The sequence below is a fragment of the Magnolia sinica genome, chromosome 12, assembly GCF_029962835.1.
Source record: "Magnolia sinica isolate HGM2019 chromosome 12, MsV1, whole genome shotgun sequence".
Taxonomy (NCBI): domain Eukaryota; kingdom Viridiplantae; phylum Streptophyta; class Magnoliopsida; order Magnoliales; family Magnoliaceae; genus Magnolia; species Magnolia sinica.
This window is the reverse complement of record NC_080584.1, coordinates 76,271,900-76,291,578: the sequence shown is the minus strand read 5'-3', so window position 1 is coordinate 76,291,578 and position 19,679 is coordinate 76,271,900. Positions and strand designations below refer to the sequence as shown.

The following is a 19,679-nucleotide window of genomic DNA, read 5'->3' as shown; positions in this document are numbered from 1 at the left end:
ACCTATTCTCAATTCCCTATAGCTATAACCTATAACCTAACCTAAACCTATCCTCAAATCCCAAAACCTATAACTATAACCTAAACCTTAACCAAAAACCTATAACCTAACCTAACCTAAACCTATAAACTTCACCTAAACCTAAACCTATAACCTTAACCTAAACCTAAACCTATAACCTAAACCTATTCTCAAGTCCGTATCCCTAAACATAAACCTATAACCTAAACCTATTCTCAAATCCCAAAACCTAAACCTAAACCTTAATGTATTCTCAAATGCCTAAACCTAAACTTGAAAACCCAAACCTAAACCCGGTCCCGAACCCGAACCCGATTTCCTAAACCAAAACCTTGACCTATTCTCAATTCCCTAAAGCTATAACCTATAACCTAACCTAAACCTAAACCTATAACCTTAACCTTAACATATAACCTTAACCTAAACCTAAACCTATAACTATAACCCAAACCTATTCTCCAATCCCTAAACCTAAACCTAAACCTATAACCTAAACCTACTCTCAAATCCCAAAACCTATAACCTAAACCTTAATGTATTCTCAAATGCCTAAACTTAAACCTACACCTAATCCTAATCTCAACTCTCTATCCTAAACCTAAACCTAAACTTGAAAACCCAAACCTAAACCCGGTCCTGAACCCGAACCCAATTTCCTAAACCTAAACCTTGACCTATTCTCAATTCCCTAAAGCTATAACCTATAACCTAACCTAAACCTATTCTCAAATCCCAAAACCTATAACTATAACCTAAACCTAAACCTATAACCTATAACCTAACCTAAACCTAAACCTATAAACTTAACCTAAACCTAAACCTAAACCTAAACCTATAACCTTAAACTTAACATATAACCTTAACCTAAACCTATAACTATAACCTAAACCTAAACCTTAACCTGTAACTTAAACCTAGACTTATAACCTTAACCTAAACCTATTCTCAAATCCTAAAACATATACTTATAGCCAAAACCTAAACCTAAACCTTAACCTTAACCTATAACCTATGCTTACAGCCTTAACCTAAACCTATTCTCAAATCCCAAAACCTATACCTATAACCCAAACCTAAACCCAATCTCAAACCCGAACCCGATTTCCTAAACCATTCCCTAAACCTATAACCTAAACCTATACCTATAACCTAAACCTAAAACAAAACCTATAACCTAAACCTAGACTCATAACCTTAACTAAACCTATTCTCATAATCTATAACCTATACTTATAACCCAAACCTAAACCCGATCCTGAACCCGAACCCGATTTCCTAAAACTAAACCATAACCTATAACCGAAACTTATACCTATAGTCTAAACCTAAACCATAAACTATAACCTAAACCTAGACTCATAACCTTAACCTAAACCTATTCTCAAATCCCAATACCTATACCTATAACCCAAACCTAAACCCGGTCCCGAACCCGAACCCGATTTTCTAAACCTAAACCTTAATGTATAACCTAAACCTATACCTATAACCTAAACCTAAACCTTAACCTATAACCTAAACCTAAACCTTAACCTATAACCTAAACTTAGACTTATAACCTTAACCTAAACCTATTCTCAAATCCCAAAACCTATACTTATAGCCGAAACCTAAACCTTAACCTTAACTTATAACCTATATTTACAACCTTAACCTAAACCTATTCTCAAATCCCAAAACCTATGCCTATAACCCAAACCTAAACGTGATCCCGAACCCGATTTCCTAAACCTAAACCTTAACGTATAACCTAAACCTATACCTATAACCTAAACCTATACCTTAACCTATAACCTAAACCTAGACTTATAACCTTAACCTAAACCTATTCTCAAATCCCAAAACCTATACTTATAGCTGAAACCTAATCCTTAACCTTAACCTATAACCTATACTTACAACCTTAACCTAAACCTATTCTCAAATTCCAAAACCTATGCCTATAACCCAAACCTAAACACGATCCCGAACCCAAACCCGATTTCCTAAACCTTAACCTTAACCTATAACCTATACCTATACTTATAGCCTAAACCTAAACCTTAACCTATAACTTAAACCTAGACTCGTAACCTTAACCTAAACTTATTCTCAAATCCCAAAACCTATACCTATAACCTAAACCTAAACCCGATCCCGATCCCGAACCCGAACCCGATTTCCTAAACCTAAACTTTAACCTATAACCTATAACCTAAACCTAGACTTATAACCTTAACTTAAACCTATTCTCAAATCCCAAAACTTATACTTATAGCCGAAACCTAAACCTTAACCTTAACCTATAACTTATACTTACAACCTTAACCTAAACCTATTCTCAAATCCTAAAACCTAAACTTAAAACCTAAATGTATTCTCAAATCCCTAAACCTAAACCTACACCTAATCCTAATCTCAACTCCCTAACCTAAACATAAACTTAGACTTGAAAACCCAAACCTAAACCCAATCCCGAACTCGATTTCCCAAAACTAAACATAAACCTTAACCTATTCTCAATTCCCTAAAGCTATAACCTATAACCTATAACCTATAACCTAAACCTAACCTTAACCTATAACCTTAACCTAAACTTAAAACCTAAAACCTAAAACCTAAACCTAAACCTAAAACCTAAATGTATTCTTAAATCCCCAAACCTGAACCTATACCTAATCCTAATCTCAACTCCCTAACCTAAACCTAAACCTAAACTTGAAAACCCAAACCTAAACCCGATCCTGAACCCGAACCCGATTTCCTAAACCTAGACCTTAACCTATTCTCAAATCCCTAAAGGTGTAACCTATAACCGACACTTATAACCTAAACCTATAACTGACACTTATAACCTAAACCTATAACCTAAATGTATTCTCAAATTCCTAAACCTACACCTACACCTAATCCCAATCTCAACTCCTTAACCTAAACCTAAACTTGAAACCCCAAACCTAAACCCGAACCCGATTTTCCTAAACCTAAACCTTAACCTATTCTCAATTCCCTAAACTTTAACCTATAACCTAATTTAAACCTAAACCTTAACCTATTCTCAATTCCCTAAACCTTAACCTATAACGTAACTTAAACTTAAACCTGTAACCTATACTTATAACCTAAACCTAAACATATAACCTAAACCTAAAACCTAAATGTAATCTCAAATCCTTAAACCTAAACCTACACTTAATCCTAATCTCAACTCCTTAACCTAAACCTAAACCTAAACTTGAAAACCCAAACCTAAACCCGATACCGAACCTGAACCAGAACCTGATTTCTTAAACCTAAACCTTAACCTATTCTCAATTCCCTAAAGCTATAACCTAACCTATAACCTAAACCTAATTTCTTTTCATTTGTCTGGATCACCTCTTATATGTTCTTTCTCTTTTCATTTGTTTTTTTCCATAAGATTGTTTGTGTTTGGATGGATGCAGTTTATGTTTGGATGAATGTAGTTTATGTTTGGATGAATTTACATAGTTTGGGTTTAGATGGATGTGAATGTGAATATGATGAAATATATTATATAACACCTGTTATATAATATTTCGTAGGTAAAAGTATTTAGCGACGAATATTTTCCTTGCTAAAAGTGTTATCCTTGTTTTTAAAATTGTTGTGGCCTTTAGCGACGAAACTTTTCGTCGATCAAAGTAACATCCAGGTTTTTTAGCTACGAAACGGTTCGTAGCTAAAAGTAATTTTTTGAAAAATTGTTTGTAGCCTTTGGCAACGAAAATTTTCGTCACTAAAATTCTCATAATAAGGTGAGAAATTGTTTGCAGCCTTTGGCGACGAAAATTTTCGTGGCTAAAAATCTCATCTACGATATTTAGCTACGAAATTTTTCGTAGCTAAAAGTAAATCGTTTGCACCCTTTCGCGGCGAAACTTTTCGTCGCCAAAAGTCTCATCCACGATTTGTAGCTACGAAAATTTTCATAGCTAAAAGTAATCCATACGATTGCGTGGAAAAGTTTGTTGCAGCCTTTAGCGACGAATATTTTCGTGGCTAAAAAGCTCATCTACGATATTTAGTTACGAAAAGTTTCGTAGCTACAAGTAAAACGTTTGCACCGTTTAGCGGCGAAAAGTTTCGTCGCTAAACGTCTCATCCACATTTTTTAGCTACGAAAATCTTCGTAGCTAAAAGTAATCCCCTCGTTTTTCGTGGAGAAGTTGGCTGCGGCCTTTAGCGACGAAAATTTTCGCCGCTAAAAGTCTCACCGATGATTTTTAGCTATGAAAATTTTCAGTGGAAAAGGTGGTTGCGTCTTTTAGCGACGAAAATTTTCACCGCTAAAAGTCTCATCCGTGATTTTTAGCTGCGAAAATTTTCGTCGCTAAAAGTACACTTTTGGCGACGAAAAACTATTTCATCGCTAAAAGTGTACTTTTGGCAACGAAAATGTGTTTCGTCGCTAAAAATTTCGTCGCTAAAAACCATCTTTCTTGTAGTAACGGTGGAAATCATTAACCCCACTGTTTATAGTGGTATGATCCACTTGATATTTGGATATACTTCAATTTTGGTCTCAACTCCTTAATTTAGATGGAAAAATGGATAGACGGCCTAGATAGGTCACATACATTCCCCAACTGAGTTTACTCCGTACGGTAAGTGCAAGAGTGTACCGTAAACAGCATGTAATCCGATTTCCAAACGAAACCGTCAACGGCGGGGCGCAGATTAGGTACTACCTCCACCTGTTCCGAGCTCCGGACAGGCGGAGGCTCGGAGGGCCATTGATGGGCCACCGTGATGTATGATGCTTATCCACACTGTCCATATCTCTTTTCATATCATTCTAAATATTTGAGTCAGAATAAAGGCAGATCCAATGCTCAAGTGGACCACACCATATGAAGAAGCGTTGCTAAGGACGCCCACCGTTGAAACATTTTTGGGGCCCATTTTGTCCTTTATTTTCCATCTAACCCCTTGATATGATCATATACACCTGGATGAAGTGAAAAAAACAGATATCATCTTGATCTAAAACTTCTATGGTCCCTAAGAATTTTTCAACGGTAGTAATTTAACCCCCACCTTGTGGCCCTTTTGAGACTTGGATATTTTAATTTTTTATATATAATATTTTAAAACGATATGAAAAAACAGATAGACAGTGTGGATAAAGTTCATATATCACAGTGGCCCCTCAATGACCCTTGGAGCCTCTGTGTGTCCCGAGCTTGGAACAGGCAGGGGTAGCACCTAATCCGCGAGCCTGGCAGTTTTAGAATTTCCCTGAAATGTAATTTTTTTAATATATTTAAAAAAGCCGGTGATGTTTTTTAATATATTAAAAAAAGCCGGTGATGCAGCACTTACAGTGACATGGACTAGTAATGATATTATTGGATTCAGCTGCTCGCTGTTTCGAAGAAACAGAGGATCCGCAGTAAAGCATAATACACTTTTCCTTCCTTCCTTAGCTACTTTACTGTAGGCGAGCCTGCTTTGTCGAAGGTCTGCCCGAAGTAACCTGTTGTAAAGTCTCAATATTTGTAATGGAATCCGCAGTTATTTACCAAAAAAAAAAAAGAAGTCTTATAGTCTGTACTTCTTTTGGGCTGTGCATCTCCACAATCTAATTTTGTGCTTTAGTTCTTATTATTTCTGTGTGCATTTTTTGTTTTTTGGTCTTTGATCGTTGATTTTTAATATAACACCTTAGACACGCTCTGTTTGGTCCCACATGCAGCACTCGTAGAATAATTTAAATCCAACAAGGATATGCGGCCTCGAATCAATTATGCAAACTGACTTTTCTGCTTTGGCTTCTACCAGAAATTTCTGGTCCTCTGATGAGGGCCCAACAAGATATAAAGGTGCTGTGAAGAAATGATTCTAAAGGTTCCTTCCATATCATTCATCGACCCGCCAGTTTAGCAAACAATCTGTACCACTCGCTTCAATGGGGTGGCCTTTCTCATCTGTTTCATGGCTCATCTTCTCATTTCTTCATCTGCTAACTTGCACTGCTGAAGACAGGATCACCTTGGGCCAATCCATCGGTGCAAACCAGACGATAACCTCTTCCAATGATCTCTTCGCATTGGGCTTCTTCAGTCCACATAATTCTACCAATCGCTACGTTGGGATTTGGTACAACCAGATTCCCAATCAGACGGTCGTATGGGTGGCCAACAAAGAAAAACCACTTACAGATTCCAACGGAGTCCTTACAATCACCGACGATGGGAATCTGGTGGTCATGGATGGGTACAGAAAGATACTTTGGTCATCCAAAGTTACCATGGTCATTGAAAATAGTATTATGGCAGTACTCATGGATACTGGAAATCTTATTTTGAGACGAACTGATCAGATGGTCGTGTGGCAGAGCTTTGACAGCCCCCTTGGTTCATTTCTCCCCGGCATGAGAGTGTCTTTGAATAAAAAAACTGGAGAAAACATCCGTCTCTTGTCATGGAAAGATGAAAATGACCCAGATATCGGGCGATATTCTTATGGTATTGATCCTCGCACGCCTCGTCAGCTCATCATCTGGAAGGGGCCAGATGTGTACATGAGGAGTGCTGTATGGCAAGAAGTCACGGTTTTCAGTAGGCTTGAGGGGGACCGCCAGTTTGTGGGCTATACTGCCGTCGTCGGCAACAATAATGAAATTTCTGTTCAGCTCACTATCTCGGACAATTCAATCATGTTAAGGTTCGTGTTGACCCCGACAGGGCTATTTCAGATGCAGGCATGGCGAGAGAATTCGAAGGAGTGGCAAATTTTAAGTTCGTTTCCAACAAATGAATGTGATTTGTATGCTAAATGTGGTCCATTTGCAAGCTGTGATAATAGCAGCTCACCATCAATGTGCAAGTGTTTAAAAGGGTTCCAACCCAAAATCCAGAGAGACTGGGATTCAAGGAATTGGTCTGGAGGTTGTGTGAGGCAAAAGCAATTAAATTGTGAGAAGGCAGATGAATTTTTGAAGGTGGAGAGGACGAAACTACCAGATTTTTCAATATCAACAGCTGGAAATGTTAGTAGAAGAGAGTGTGAACTGATATGTCTCAGGAACTGTTCTTGCAGTGCTTTTGCCTATAATAATGCGAGCGACTGGGGAGACTGGAAATGTGTGATTTGGGTTGGGGATTTGATAGATCTTGTGGGCAATAGAGTGGGTACAGTCGAGCTCTACGTGCGTCGGGCAGTAGCCGAATTGGGTATGCATGTTTCAATCTCTGTTTTCATTTCATTTTTTATTATTTTGCTTTAGGTAATGAAAAATGATTTGGGTTCACAGCATTTGTCACGGACGATCGATGGGATCCGTCTCTCTAGTGTGTGGCACTTTGGTTGGGCCATGATGCAAAAATCACTTTTGATATTGACCACTGAATTTCCCCATCAAATCTGGCTGTTGGTGTTTTGTGTTGATCCATCTGTTTGAACACCACTAACCGATGGTCGAGATGATCTGGTTGAGGAACATGGTCCGTTCATGCTACACCCAGATGATGGGCGGTTCTGATGATCAGTTTGATGCTTGCATCTTAAAATTTCCCCATCAAATCTGGCTGTTGGTGTTTTGTGTTGATCCATCTGTTTGAACACCACTAACCGATGGTCGAGATGATCTGGTTGAGGAACATGGTCCGTTCATGCTACACCCAGATGATGGGCGGTTCTGATGATCAGTTTGATGCTTGCATCTTAAAATTCGACCATAAACCATAATCGAAGGAATGTCGAGAACTAGCGAATTTGGAATTTATACTCTAAACAGTGCCTCTTTCAAGAAATACACACACTGCACAGAGCAGAAAGACATACATGGGAGCCAGAATCTCTGCAGCATTCACTATGCACAGCAGGGAACAACCATACCTACAAAACGAAGCCAACCACCCAAGGAAAGGGCCAAGCAAAACGTTTGGACAGTCAGCCCTCAAACCCTTCAAAAGATAGTTCTTTTTTTATAATCGATCCCACTCCTACATTGTCTAACAAGAGAGGGCCTTTAATGAGGGTGTGCAGCTCATCTCGACTTCTATATAGTTTGTTGGTCAACCCTTCGCTAGCTAATTTGGGTAGGCCATCCGCCACCGAATTTCCATCATGAAGGATGTGAAAATCTGAGGTTGAGGGTAAAACGCTTGACATGAATATTATACAATCTGTACCAGATGCACCTGGGGTTGGCTGCCAGGGGATTCAAAATCCTGTCGGCCAAGATGCGGGAATCGGTCTCTACCAAAATTTTGTTCATTAGGCCATCCAACATGCTTGAGCCTCCCCACGGTGTTAGAGACATGGCTATAACCATTATGGAAAGAAATGATCAATTGGCCAAAGTGATTCCAACAAACTCCCCCTCCTCCGCCCACACCTGGCTTGCCTCGGGAGGTACCATCCACATTGAGCTTAAGGAAATCCCTAGGAAGCTTCTGCCACTTGACAATCGTGGCTCTCTCAAACCTTTCTGACTGTCTTACTTGAAGGCCCAAAGACTACAGGGAGACAGTTTCCAAAAGAGAGTTCTTGTCGCCTTGATGCAGAGAAGATCAAACTTCCTCCAGACATGGAGAGACTTTGGCTATGATCTTAATTTCCAACATTTTATGGACCCAGAGTCTAGCAGCATTACGGCTTAGAGATATTTCCCACATAATCAAAGGAGTCAGTCCCCTAAGAAGTTGAAATCTAGTGGAGTGACTCTCCCTACTTGATCATTGCTTTTCTCTTTATTCAATCCATTGAAAACGAGACATAGGCATGTCAAAAAGATGGGCAAAGTGAGTCTATACCTTTGTCACAGCGTCGCCATGGAAAAAAGATGATTTAATTCCTCTACCTAGTAGGATGATTGGTAGGAGTGATCAAGAGGAATGTGCCCACAATTGCACAGGCTGATCAGCCTATAATCTCTAAGCATAGTTGAGCTTTGGATGAGACAAATAAGGGTACTGAGAAATGCATGTGGGATGCGCCCTCCTTGCAAGAAGTCCCATGTTCCGGCAAAAAATAAAAAATAAAAAACATCTGAGTAGGGTATGAGTTGATCCCAGTCTCCGATTCTAAAATCCAAGAGGGGAATGTGCACGGTCGAACCCATCTTTTGATAGGCACAAATTCCGCATGCGTACATGCAGAGCATAGGATTTACGAAGTAGATTTATTTTTACTCTTGCGTGCAGGTAAAGACGGCCAGGTAATCGGTTCATCCAAGGCGAGAAGTTTGCTGGCCATTCTGCTATCATCAGCTGCTGCAGCGATGCTTCTTTTGGGCACTTCTGGTTACCTTTTGTGGAGGAGACGCAGGACAAAAGGTATGCTTTTGTCATGTCTTTCCGAGGCTTGCTCAATCACATCCCAACATATTGCAACAAGACACATCAGGACTCTAGCACCTGGATTTGGGATTTTTATTTGTTATTTTTTATTTTATTTTTATCCCAACCATCTATACTCTAGCAGCCGGATTTGGGATTTTATTCATTTATTTTGTTGATCCCAACCATCTATTTGATAGGGCTCCCTTGGATGGGAAATGCCTAATAGGAGGGAATAAAAAAATAAAAAAATTCATTCAAATTGAATTTTTCAACCCTTAAAATATGTAAAAGTTACATATATAGACAATTCATGTTCAAAGCAAAAGAGCTAATTATGGAAGGGTTGAAATAATCCAATTTACAGCTTTCATTTGTTGACTCTCCGCTTGCAAAGTGAGACTCGCTTGTGTGGATCATTAGAAGATGATACAGATTCGAACGCTATAGTCCTATTGTATCGCGTTGCAATAGCTCATAATGTATTCAAGCATTCATCTGTCTTTGAACCTCTTCTATACTATTCAAATACTGAGGTTACTCCCTGTATGCCAGCATGTCATATGGTGTGAGATCCAAGCCATACATCAGACGGGACCTGCATGTAAATGCCCCTATCCAACAATCAGAAGCCCGTTAATAAGATGGGGCAGAATGTATGAAATAGGCACATAGCTTAAGAAGAATTCTCAAAGCATTAACAAAGGGTGAAAAAGTTGCTAACCAGGAAAAAGAGCGGTGGAGGTGGGTTCTATGCTTTGATAGAGTGTAAGTGTCATAAAAGGGTGAAAAGTCAGTTGCATACGAGTGATTTTTTTATTTTATTTTTTTGTATGGGACCACTCCACCTGACTAGGATTAAAGAATCAAAATGTCCACCGATTCGGGCAGGCCCCACAAAAAGGCTCGGTCCCGCCCTAAAATATAAGCTCAACCACAAACACATACACCAAAAAAAAAAATTTGAAAAAGAACACCAAGGTTATATACACACAACGGAAAACACCTGAAGGGACCCCCAACCAAGACAACCCAGTTGTATAGTAGATTTAAAACGGAAACCCAATTCAAAACACAGTTCGGGTTTTTTTTTTTTTTTTTTTCTAAAAAAAAAAAAAGAAGGGCCACTCCCCTTACCTTTGTTGATATGAACAGATGAAGTACATATAGAGTTCAGGGGGCCTCACCTATCATATAGTGAAGACTATAAATAGAAAAAGAAGGAGCGAGACAATAAAAAATAAAAGAAGTACTGAAGCTACTTTGACGAAAAAAAAAAAAAAACAGAGCATCGCAGTCGGTATCTCCCGGCTGCAGAACATGAACTCCCCTGGCAAACAAGGACAGAATCAACCCAACAAAGACTGCACTAGAGAGGTGCATTGATGAGAGCCACAAATCGCCATGCCGATCCCACATAAACCTGTGACAGACAATGGGGAATAGAAAAGACAGCAGCTCCAATGTTCCACTATCAGACAGCCAACAGGACAATCAATGGGGCTGAAGGATCCCACTCCAGAAGCTACCTATCCAAGCCTTAGACGAAAGGGTCAGGCAGTAGGGATGGAATCAGCTAGAAAACTCAGACAAGTTTCCCAAACACTCATCCCAGTTTTTGCGAGTTTTCCACTAATGTTTAAATTTTAGAAAGTATAAATAACATCCAGTTATGTCAAGTCAACGAGAGTTGTATTGAATTTTGCCTGAGTTCTTTTATCTTTTTCCTTTTTCTTTTCTTCTAAGTTGAATTGAGTTTTTCTTGAGCTTTCACCAATTCATGACTAGATTGCTCCTATGAGTCCTTGGTGAAATTTGGTTGAATAAAGTTAGAGTCTAACATTCTATGGTTTTTTCCTTTTAGTTATTTATTTATTATTATTATTATTATTATTTTATTTATTTTTTGAGTTTTAAGCTATGAAACTATGATCAGTATGCCTTATATGCTTATACGACATGTTTTTTTGGTTGTGCTCCTTATAATTCGAACCCAAAAATAGTTCTAAAACTCACTGGGTCGAGCCAAAATTTGGTTGATTCAAATTGACTTGGCACAGTTTCAAGCCAAGTTGCCGAGAAACTCAGTCCTTAGGCTGACTCAACCCCGACGTGGGATGACTCGGTCACGGTGTGAACACCAATAAAATGTGAATGAAGGGAGGAAATCAAACCCACTACCTCTGCTAAAGGAAAAAAACGAACTTAAACAATGCACCATTAAGTGGTTTGATAACAGCTTTTGTGCTTCGTATTACTCACACTTATCTTAATTATGTTAAATGGTTATTCCTATCCTTAATTTAAAATTTTTAATTATCAAATACTCAGTTGAGTCAAGTGGAGTCTTCAAGTCAGCCCGAACCGTTGAACATCAAATCCAATTGAGTTTTTGGATTTTGGATTTTGGACTATGACCCAAGTAGTTCCATAGATTCCTCATAAGAAGTAATGTACGTTTACTGACTGATCGTTTTGCACCTTTGCATGTATTGATGGCAGATTGTGATTCGTTAGAGGTAACTATCATGGGGACTTTGCTACAATGCACCCTAATGTGTGAGGGATTATAAGCAGATTCGACCTGCGGTCATGTACTAACCACCCAAACAATATATGATAGGTGTCAGAGGAAATAGAGGAGATGGTCCATATTTAAAGGAAAATAGTTGAATGATCAAAGGGTGGAAATAATCATATCTATGAATTTCTAACTATCATCATCCACAGTGATTCCCATAGCTTGAATAGTTTGGATAATTTGAACCATGACCCTAAATCCAACCTCCTTACATCCCCCCAATGTAAAAACAGAGCGATATGTTGGGTGCATTGTAGCAATCCCTTGATTGTTAAGTTGCATGCACTACTTCTCGCACCCGTACATGCGTATGTAGATGTCCCAACCTGCGGACCTTCGAATCAAAGAAAAGCAAGCCAACTAATATTTTAGGCCGTCCATATTTCGTGTAGCACAACTAAAAGAGTTGACTGATCTAATGTTTTGGCTGGGCCACTTATGCAGTGGATTTCACCTGATGCACAAGATAATCTGTTTAACCAAATTTTTTAGATCGTCGATGGGGATTGAAGTGCAGGCAACTCAACAAATGTCTATGACTATATTCATATCTAGATAAAGTCTTCGTTACAAGAATAATTTTTCACATTGTTCATTACAAGGGTGGAGAGAAACAAACAAGGCATTTCCCATGCACGGTTTTATCAGTGCTGAAACGCAATACGAGGGACATAACATGCTTCAAAGCGGGACAAATATCTCAGAGCTACCATTGGTCGATTTTGATTGTATAATTGCAGCCACGGATAACTTCTCTCCGGAAAATAAGCTTGGAGTGGGTGGGTTTGGCTCCGTTTACAAGGTAATATTACGTTTGCATTACATGAATATGGTGATACTACTTGTTCAGGTAGCTTTGGTAGTGAGAGAAAATACATTGTGGTGTGGGAATATATTTAATAGGAAGTTGTGATCATTTCATCCTCTCTCTTGATGTCTCTTAAAGAGCACTAAATGTTCATGAGAAGAAAAAAAATAAAAAATAAAAAAAATCCATATTAGGGTTCTAATTCAATGACTTGATTGATGATTGTTTCTTTGTATCAGATGTTACTTCCACCATATTTTGTGAGGCCAATTCTTCTACGATGTTGTAAAATAAGCTATCTACAATGTGGTAAAATCATCCTCAAAGATGACCTGGCCGTGAAAGTGGGATGCCCCAATAAAAGGAAGATACCAACCTCCGTGTGAGAAACCACATGAATTTAGAGCCTCTTGAATGATTGTGTTAATTTTTGTGGTATGGCTCACCTGATAATTTGATAAAGCCTTGCTTTTGTTTCATCCCATAGTTTTGCTGGGGTTTACTTTATCACAGGTTGGATACCATACGCACACCATAGTGGGACCCACACAGATAGTTGGATTACTTGTGTGTATCATCTCGCAACTTTCACATGCAGATGGATATGCTTTTCACACAGTTGTAGAAGTGTTGCTAAATAAGCTTATTTTGCAATTTTGTAGGGGTACCAGTCTCTATATTTTGTATCTCGTTACCAAAAATACTATTTCCCATAAAAAGAATTTGTAGTATATATTTCAATTAAATTTACCAGTGGCAACGAAAAAAATGAGGCCTCTTTAAAAATAAAAATTTAAATGGAAAAAAAAAATAAAAACTAATAAATGTATGTACTTGGCCAATAGGGAAATTTCTTGGCGCAAGAAGTAGCCGTGAAGAGACTTTCTAAAAGCTCAGGACAGGGCCTAGAGGAGTTCAAAAATGAAGTAGAACTTATTGCAAAGCTTCAACACAGGAATCTTGTTAAACTTTTGGGTTGGTGTATATACGGCGAAGAAAAGATATTGATCTACGAGTACATGCCCAACAATAGCCTAGATAAATATCTATTTGGTTTGCTCTTAACTATCCCTCTCATTGAAAAAAATTCTCAATTTCTCTATATATGATAAACATTTTCCTGGTTGTATATATATTAACCATCTACATTTTTTTCTCTTGAAATGCTTTTTTTATATCTCTAATAAAAATATTCATCAGACCCAAGCAGACAACCACATCTGGATTGGGGTGTGCGCTTCCGCATTGTTGAAGGGATTGCTCAAGGGCTTCTTTATCTTCATCGATATTCGAGATTACGAGTCATTCATAGAGATCTGAAGGCAAGCAACATTCTATTAGATGGTGAAATGAACCCTAAAATATCAGACTTTGGTTTGGCAAGGATCTTCGGTGGAAATCAAACTCGAGGAAACACTGGTAGAGTTGTGGGGACATTGTAAGTACCATTTATGGGTGGCCATGTGGATGAATTTGTGAATGCATATGTTTCCGTTCACAAATGCTAATTTCTAACACTTTCACTTTTGAACTCTCTTTTTTTAATGATTGAACTATAGGGGCTATATGTCACCGGAGTATGCAGTACAGGGTGTTTTCTCAGAGAAATCCGATGTATTTAGCTTCGGAGTTTTATTGTTAGAAATCATTAGTGGGAAACGAAGCAGTGGATTTTGGCCTCATGAACAGTGGTCCAATCTTCTAGGATGTGTAAGAATCAAACAAGATTTATCTTTTCTTGGTTTAGACCAACTTCTATTTTTCAGTTGCTACACAGGATATTGTGTACCAATAGTTCCTACCCACCCGTTCATGTTGAGTAGAATCTCTAGACTCATTCAAAGCAGTTCTTCTATTTCATTCCATTTTGGTTGCGCATATAGAATCCTTCTCATCATGAACGAGAAATGGGCCATCTTTTCACTTCTTTGATTTGGAATTTAGCTTCAAGTAGAATTTAATTAACTTTCCATGACAAAGGCGTACCGTTTTCAATTCCTGTAGGCATGGCAACTGTGGAATGAAGAAAGGGGATTGGAGCTGATGGATCGATTGATGAGTGACTCGCATGTGGCCCACGAAGTGGACAGATGCATCCATGTGGGGCTGTTGTGTGTCCAGGAGAATCCAACTGATCGGCCAACCATGCCTTCTGTTGTTCTCATGTTAGGCAATGAAAGTGCAAGACCACCATCACCAAAGCGACCTGCATTTTCAACATGGAAGAGTCCCACAGCTGCTGATCCATCTTTGGATAACTCTGTAAACCAGGTGACAATTAGCACCATAGAACCCAGGACATAGTTCTTGCTACTCGCAAAGGAAGATCAGAGGCCGTCTGTTTGTTGGTAGAATGAGGTTTGGATCTTTCATTTCATATGTAAATTACATTTGAGCCTATATAACTTTAGCACCATTTTCTACTTTGGGAGATTGGCTCCTTCAATGTAGTTTTTTCTTTTTTCTTTTTAATAGAAAAGTGAGATGGGTGTATCCCATTGCTGCAAAGAAAATTACAGAATGACTGCTCCCTCCTGTCTATTCATGGTGGGTATGGCTTCTATTGGTTAGACCGTCAAGGTGCCAGGCTGGGCGGGACTTCATTCTGCCAAATCCCAGCACAAGATCCTCTAGGCTAGCTCAAGCCCGGCCATGTTCATAAAAATATCCGAAAAGTTCCTATTGCCCAACCAATATGATAATTAATGTGCCCATGACGAGCACAACTTTCCCATGACCACTTACACCTACAAATTAAAATGTGTAAAAATAAAGTGGAGACATTGCATAAAATAAAACAGAAATGTCAAGCTATTTCGGTCTAAGTTAATTGAAAAATAAAAATTGCAACTCGAATTTAAGTCAATCAAGCATCTTATATAACACATATAAATCTCATATCACCCCTAAACATTAGTATACACGAGTCAAAATCCTATAATCTCATTTTGGGAGATTCAGACCCTCCTATCCCCTCTATGCCTCTACCTTGAGGGTTCATTTTAATGTAAGTATGGGAACTAGCTCACTTATATGACCCATCAACAATATATACCATATAAGATAAATAATATGTACATGCAATATATATGTGACTACTCTCACACACAGATCAACAGCTCAGCTCATCGATGGCCCTATTAGTGCTTGCACGTCATCTTGTTTCTCAAGCACTCATGGAATTTGAATTTCCCATGGTAAAGATGGGGATTTTAGCTTCTGTCAAGGCATCGAGGCTACGAAAAGGAAGTTAAAGCAAAAAGAGCTGGTGGGTCAATAATTATGCCAGTCATATATGGCATGTGACGTGGAACGATGAATCCTTGTGGGGCTCTTATGTGTCCCCAGGAACCTATTGATCGGTCAATCATGTCTTTCAAGAGCTGGTAATCCATTTTCAAAATCAGGAAGTTACGGTTGGTAGAAGTTTTGTGGTCCATCAGGATGTCCCTGGAAATTAAATCGACTCCCTCCTTCCATTTTTCGGGCTCCTTTTAGGACGAATCCAAAATTCAAGCAGATCCAAAACTCAAGTAGGGCACAAAATTGAAACCAGTGGTATTGGAAATGCCTACCATTGAAACCTTCTCGAGGACCCAAAATTTCCATGGCCCCATGATGGCTTCAATGATAGGTCCTTACTTTTGCACCGGCGGTGGTAAACTGACAAGTACCCATAGGTGGTGAAATTCCATTACAACGTGAGTATATGTGGAAAAAAAACAAGAGGATGGGAGATTTCCATCTTTTATTTTCAAATTTTCTATGCACACACCCACACACCACGTGAGTGTTGAAAACCACCCAGGCAGAGCCAGAGGGACAAAGGAAAATGATTCCACCAACTTCAGTACAGCGGGATCAGTTGGAGGAGGAAAATGATCTCCCTCATATTTGGGCTTATCACCAAAAACAAGCTGGCTAGACAAATGGCCATGGATTCAACATAACGCAAGCATCAATGCATTATGACAGAGCAATGCATGGCCAGCACCGGTCAGGACGGCTTTGTTAATGTCTGGCATAGCTTCGAACGCATGAGGGGTGAATGAGGGGTCGCCCTCATGAGAGTGCTCCTTCTAGGGGGCACCTGTCTCCTATGGTCAAAGGAAAACAGAATCTGCAGGAGGAATCGCGCTCTGGAAACTCTTCAAAGAATGAAGGACGTACGACGGGGAAGAGGATTCACTCTGTTTGCTGGGAATATTCCTTTCGACTGCCCTTGAGAAGACATGATAAAGATTTTCGAGAGATATGGGAGGGTAGCTGAGGTGTATATCCCCCAATTCCCAGGAACAATGCAATCCAGAGGATTCACTATCGTTCGTTTCTGGTATGAAGATGACGCGAGGGCAGCCAAAGGGGTGCTGGATGGTCACTGAATCAACGGCAGGATTGTCTCGGTTAAGGACGCGAACCCTAGGCTTTGGACTCCTAAAGGAAAATCAGAGGGTCCACAAGTCCAAAGTGAAGTGGAGGGTAGAAAAATAGTTACCCCAACACTAATTCATCGCAGAGATTGGGAAAAGATCTCCACTACAGCTCCAAAGATACACAACACAACAGCAACTACGGTGGCAAACCCCAAATCGGTGGAGAGAAACTACAAGATCTAGAACTGGGACTGCTAGGAACGGTGTCACACAAATCAATTTCGATTCTGCATCTGGTGGAGGGGCTCAAGGATTCCAGATTTGCAGCCTCCAATGTCCACATTGCCCGTCTGTCGTACACCCATTTCCTAATAGTCTTCAAAACTAGAGATGAGCTAACAGATTTCCTTTCTGATTCCACTTTGATTCAAGCTATGGGTCTAGTAGATCTGGTACCCTGGTCTCCAAATTTCAACCCATTTGAGGAAGGGATCTGGATCCGTTTGTCTGGCAGATCGGCACATGCATGGATGGAGTCAGTTATTGTTGACCTTGGCAATGTTTTCAGGAATGTGATTCAAATTGACACTTGCACGAGGTATGGAATATTTCAAATGTTTGCTAGGGTTAAAATCAAATAGCATTTGGGGATAGAAACCAACAAACCAATTAACCTCATTGTTGTTGATAAAGAATATTTTACTTCGGCTAAGCTGGAACCGATTCAGATGTCCCAAGAAGGGGAGCAATATGTTATGCATAATAGGACCGTGCCCAAAGAAGCTGTCACAACTAGCAACAAATCTACTGAAGTTCAGACGGTAGTGCTTCCATCAGAAGAAGAGCAAGGGCTGATAAACATAATGCACTCACTAGGTGTTCAACGAATTGTAAAAGAGTATGGTTCCCACAATCAGGACCCCCATTCCGAAATTCAAGAAATACAGAGAAGTCCTCTAAACAAAAATTGATTGTCTCTAACCAACAGAAGTCAGGAGAACATTGATGGGACTCCTCAGATTTCTAAGATAATCTCTATCATCGATCAGATACATGCTAGCCCTACGCATACTCCATATGCTCGACGAAATGCAGCAGTCACATTGAATGGGAATAGGGACCCATCAACGAAACCGTAGGCAGACCCTACATCTAGTGTGCTTAGTAATAGGCAGTCCCCAACCAGAATCCCATGAGAAGAGATTAGTGGAATGATCCAAAAGAGGAATGTCATAGGACCGGATATCAGAAATACGAGCCAGATTCCATCCCCCATGCCAACTCCAACCAGTCTAGGTAATGAGGAAGTGCAAAGACAAGCAGGGTTAGATTTTAACCCCATATCAGCCCAACAATTCACATTGCTACCTTCTAGGTGATGTCAGGACAACCAAACAGCCTTTTTGCCTAAGGTCCTCCAGTCCACATCGATTAGTCTTGCGGTTGATATCAATAGCACTTTACCCAGATTGGATGAGGAATGTTTATATACCAGGAACGTCAGCCAAGTCCCCTCTTCGCTACCATCTCCTATCAGGCATATAACTCTATGACTGTTAATAGCCAGGAAGGAATTGGTATTATCCCATCAGTAGCCCAGCATCTCCCCCAGCATCCAACAGGACAGAGTCCAAAGAGACATCCAACAAGAGATCCTCCAACAATTTTTTTTGATCTAAATGACGAGCTGTCCAATAGTCCTATGCACCATGCAGAAGATAGCAAAAAATCGCTAAAATCGCCCTCTTTTCAAGTATTGGAAAGAGATTTTCCCCACTGCTCTAGTCTAAACAGACGGAAGATTGTTCATCCTCACCATTTGGACTCAATAGAAGACACAGCTTCTCAACCTAACAGTTGATCTATCTTCATACCATGATAGAACTTTGGATGTAGGATGTGCCCTGTCCCAAGGCGAGGACCACATCCCCAATAGTAGGAACGGCAGTAGCAATGGAGATGATCTGCCAGATCCAGACTCTGATCCGCTGATGCAAGATCAAGACAGTGATTTTCAGAATAGTGAGGTTGATTCAGATACCCAGTCTATTGAAAACCATCTACAGATTGTTTGTTTCAAGGAACCCAATGCGATTCCTCAGATTGGGAAATCTCAAAAAATAGGAAAAAAGAGAACAGGAAGAAGGAAAGCTTTGAAGTCTAAGGCTAGAATGACTACAGTAGAATGGTTCGGTCGGATAAGAAGACTAATGAGGAGGGCTATTAACTCAGGGAACATTACTTATGGATAGTGTCATTATTTGGAATGCCCGAGGGGTAGCCAATCTGGATACTGTTCACTCCCCAAGTATAGGGTTGTGATGTAGTAATAAACTCGGTAAGACCGAGGTCGAATCCACAGGGACTGATACCTATACGTTATCTGAAACCAAGTAGAACTAGAGCTAGACTAAGATGTGTTCTAAACCAAATAGAGTTTAAGGAATAATTGTGGAATAATTATCTAAAACTTTAAGGAATTTAAAGAAAAGAAACTAGGGATTCAGAGGATCCACTTGTAGGGATCAGGGAGATCTTTTGCCTGCATCAAGAATCATGGTAATCAAACTGAACCTACTTGATCTAGTCTTCACAAGATGAAAGGTATA

At 39.6% G+C, this 19,679-nt stretch overlaps 1 protein-coding gene across 2 annotated transcripts; it reads left to right on the top strand.

Moving 5' to 3' along the window:
• Positions 1-5,722: 5,722 nt before the first annotated feature.
• Positions 5,723-15,120, top strand: LOC131221777 (G-type lectin S-receptor-like serine/threonine-protein kinase At1g11330). Of its 2 annotated transcripts, XM_058217085.1 has the most exons (7): positions 5,728-7,199; positions 9,174-9,305; positions 12,492-12,691; positions 13,543-13,750; positions 13,898-14,135; positions 14,257-14,407; positions 14,702-15,120. In XM_058217085.1, the coding sequence occupies exons 1-7, from the start codon at positions 5,933-5,935 to the stop codon at positions 14,999-15,001; spliced, it is 2,496 nt and encodes an 831-aa protein (XP_058073068.1). In that variant the 5' UTR covers positions 5,728-5,932; the 3' UTR covers positions 15,002-15,120. The 2 variants fall into 2 exon arrangements, with proteins under 2 accessions (XP_058073069.1, XP_058073068.1); XM_058217086.1 differs by lacking the exon at positions 14,257-14,407 and having other exon boundaries at positions 5,723-7,199; positions 14,702-14,889.
• The last annotated feature ends 4,559 nt before the right edge of the window (positions 15,121-19,679 follow it).

Excerpts from the sequence above, each read along its gene's own strand:
- LOC131221777 (XM_058217085.1), top strand. The coding sequence starts at position 5,933 with ATGGGGTGGCCTTTCTCATCTGTTTCATGGCTCATCTTCTCATTTCTT. Across the intron at positions 9,306-12,491 it reads GAGGAGACGCAGGACAAAAG|GGTGGAGAGAAACAAACAAG; the intron begins GTATGCTTTTGT and ends GTTCATTACAAG. Across the intron at positions 13,751-13,897 it reads CCTAGATAAATATCTATTTG|ACCCAAGCAGACAACCACAT; the intron begins GTTTGCTCTTAA and ends AATATTCATCAG.